At 38.1% G+C, this 3466-nt stretch overlaps 2 protein-coding genes across 2 annotated transcripts; both read left to right on the top strand.

Annotated features, from left to right (window-relative positions):
- The first annotated feature begins 1828 nt into the window (after positions 1–1828).
- On the top strand, positions 1829–2256 carry LOC122039648 (eukaryotic translation initiation factor 1A-like). Its single transcript, XM_042599160.1, has 2 exons — positions 1829–1908; positions 1965–2256. Exons 1-2 carry the CDS (start codon positions 1829–1831, stop codon positions 2254–2256), a joined length of 372 nt encoding a protein of 123 aa, XP_042455094.1.
- A 52-nt stretch (positions 2257–2308) lies between these two features.
- On the top strand, positions 2309–2878 carry LOC122039634 (RNA demethylase ALKBH9B-like). Its single transcript, XM_042599157.1, has 3 exons — positions 2309–2480; positions 2569–2654; positions 2750–2878. Exons 1-3 carry the CDS (start codon positions 2309–2311, stop codon positions 2876–2878), a joined length of 387 nt encoding a protein of 128 aa, XP_042455091.1.
- The last annotated feature ends 588 nt before the right edge of the window (positions 2879–3466 follow it).

Genomic DNA, 3466 nt, shown 5'->3' with positions numbered 1-3466 from the left:
AAAGAGAGATATTTTAATTTTAATTCTCTGTAATAAATTATATCTTCCATATAATAAAAATTAAAATTAAAATCCTTTTTAATTTAATTATGGCCGGCCCTCTAGCTTGGGTTCAAGGCTTGGCCGGCCTTGCTTGATTCACAAGCTAGCTTGGCCGGCCCCCTCATTATGGGTATGAAGGTGGGTATAGGTGGGTATAGTACTCTATAAATAAGAGGCTACGATAGGGACCGAGAGGAAGAATTGGTTTTGGTCTCCCGATAAAATTAAGCATCCCGTGTTCGCCCCGAACACACAACTTAATTTTATCAATAATAATTCATTCCACTAGAGAACTATTATTGAACTACCGCACCAATCCCAAATTACATTTTTGGGCTCCTTCTTATTATAAGTGTGTTAGTCTCCCTGTGTTTAAGATATCGAATGTCCACTAATTAAGTGAGTTACTGACAACTCATTTAATTAATATCTTCATCCAAGAATAGTACCACTCAACCTTATCGTCATGTCGGACTAAGTCCACCTGCAGGGTTTAACATGACAATCTTTATGAGCTAATCTTGGGGACATTATCAACCTAGATTACTATGACACAGTTTCCTTCTATAATCAACAACACACACTATAAGTAATATCATTTTCCAACTTATCGAGCTTATTAATTCATCGAACTAAATCTCACCCATTGATAAATTAAAGAAATAAATATCAAATATATGCGCTTGTTATTATATTAGGATTAAGAGCACACACTTCCATAATAACTGAGGTATTTGTTCCTTTATAAAGTCAGTATAAAAGAAACGACCTCAAATGGTTCTACTCAATACACTCTAAGTGTACTAGTGTAATTATATAGTCAAGATAAACTAATTCCTAATTACACTATGACCTTCCAATGGTTTGTTCCTTTCCATTTTGGTCATGAGTTACTGTTTATAATTTATAAGGTATTGATAACATCATCTTCTGTATGTGACACTACATACTATGTTATCTACAATATAAATTAATTGAACAACTACAACAAATGTAAATGATTTGACCAAATGTGATTCTTTATTCAAAATAAATGTTTACAAAAGCTTAGGCTTTCAGTATACACTCTAACAATGTCGACCTAACTATCCTTCACCCCGGTCATGCAAGTGGATTGTCCGATCGGTCAACGATACAAGAACGTTGATCGCCTAAACTTTGATTTCTATCATGACAATGATCCTATGAGGGATGTGCCCTTATCACCGGATCAGAAGAGATTGAAGATTATTGCTAATCATTAAATCTTTTATAAGAAAAAAAAAGAACGAGAAGGTGGGCTGGTAAAGAATCATGGCTCCAATACATGACAGATCGTAAAGAGAAAGAATATATAAGAGTAAATACACTTTCTTTTATTAATTAATTATGATATGCTAACAAATTTATTTATACAAAATATTAAGATAATATAAAATATTATTTATCATAAATATGATAATAATAAATATGGTATGCGATCTTAATTATAGAAACAATAATAAATAAGATGATGATTATTATTCAAATATGGTAATTCTCTTGTAATTGAAATAGCAACTCAGGACCTCTGATCAACTAGTTCAGATCCTCTGTCCCCATTTCTCTCTGTCCCTGTGTCCCACTACCGATCAGACGGACCAGATTACATCTCAATGCATCATGACATCTTTAAGATGTGTGCAGCATCCTCGTGATGTGCAAAACATCCTTGAGATGTAATCTAGCCCATTCGATCGATAGTGGGACACGGGGACATAAAGAAATGGGGACAGAGGATCCGAACTACTGATCAACTACTCCCCACATGGCAGGGAGCGGATCTTCTGGACCAAGAATTCCTGGTCCCTCCCTGGACCACATAGATGGTATAAAACTCTCCCTCACGTGCAAAGCACATGCACGCCAACGCCCAAAACAACCCTAGCCTCTTCCAACTTCAGCATCGCCTCCCTCGACGGATCGAAACGCCTCTGCCACATCCGCAGCAAGATGCATAAGAAGGTCTGGATCGCTGCCGGGGACATCATCCTCGTCTGCCTCCGAGACTACCAGGACGACAAGGCGGACATCATCTTCAAGTATATGCCTGATGAGGCTCATCTCCTTAAGGCCTACGGTGAGCTCCCTGAGAACATCCGCCTCAACGAGGGCATCGGAGGGCTCGACGAGGAGGACGAGGGCGGTGCCGATGACTTCATCGAGTTTGAGGATGAAGATATCGACAAGATCTAAGGTAGTAGCATTTTTAGAAGATGATGATTCAGATGAGATCAAAAGGTCCTGGATGGTGAAGAGGAAGAAGGATTTTCAGAAGATGGAGAAGGTTCACGATTGGTTGGTCAATATTCTCGAGGGGCTCGGGCTCCACGCCGGAGTTTTCAACCCTGCCGAGCAGAAACAGATCGTGGATTGCATCTATGCCTTCCAGAAAAAAGGTCGGAACGGTGAGCTCAGAGGTATGGATCACCATTTCATCTTACGTTTATTCCTGCATTTTGATAATAACTCGCGTTGTTCATAAGGTTAACTGGTATTTTTGTTTAGAACGAACGTATTCGGAGCCGAGGAAATGGATGCGCGGTCAAGTTCGGATAACAATTCAGTTCGGTTGCTGCTATAATTACGCAGTGGTAATTTTACAGCTCTTGTAATTTGTAGTTATTTTACTGTCTTTTTTTTGTGTGCGTGTTTTGTTTTTGCTAAAGCAACCATTTTTGATTTACAGGACAAGCATGGCAACCCTCCAGGCATAATTCGCGACGAACAAGTCGATCCCATTCCCCCTTTGCTGAATATCTTTGGATGTTTCGTCCCAGATCAAATTCAAGCTTCAAATTTTCTGTTTGATGATTGAAAATAAGCTCTAATACCTTGAGCCGACTAAGAACACTAGTATAGCTGGCAATGTCATGCCTGCTCTGGTCATATAGTTCTGTGAAAAACTACTACATGTTTTATTATTCTCGTGATTTTACGCCTTGTTCAAGGACTTCTCGGGAACAAGAGCATGTTGTTGTTCAAATTCTTATTTCATCCTCAAATAATTTTGCACTCATCTGTAGTGATACTATATTATGTCATGGAGAATCACGGAGAATCACCTTTGTGCATCTAAATTATTGCCTTAGATTGGATGTTCTTCGTGTCCTTGAGTTCATACAAACGAAACATTTGCTTGCACGATGCTGCAGAATTCTGCATTATTCCGAGCAATGCATAGTTTCTGTCCTTTGTTCAACACACTAACACAATGGCTAAACAACCAAACGCTAAGCTCATAAATTACTTAAGATATTGTTTCAACGATCAATATTACAAAACAAAATCACCATCAATTGCAAGATGCAGTGCTATTGTCAATATTTTTTATAGCTTATACAATGCAAAAAACCTTATCCAATCAATCAGATAAATCTACAAATACAAAACACAAGAAAAGAGG

This window comes from Zingiber officinale, chromosome 1B (assembly GCF_018446385.1).
Source record: "Zingiber officinale cultivar Zhangliang chromosome 1B, Zo_v1.1, whole genome shotgun sequence".
In the NCBI taxonomy this organism is placed as follows: Eukaryota; Viridiplantae; Streptophyta; class Magnoliopsida; order Zingiberales; family Zingiberaceae; genus Zingiber; species Zingiber officinale.
This window is presented reverse-complemented; position numbering and strand designations above follow the sequence as displayed.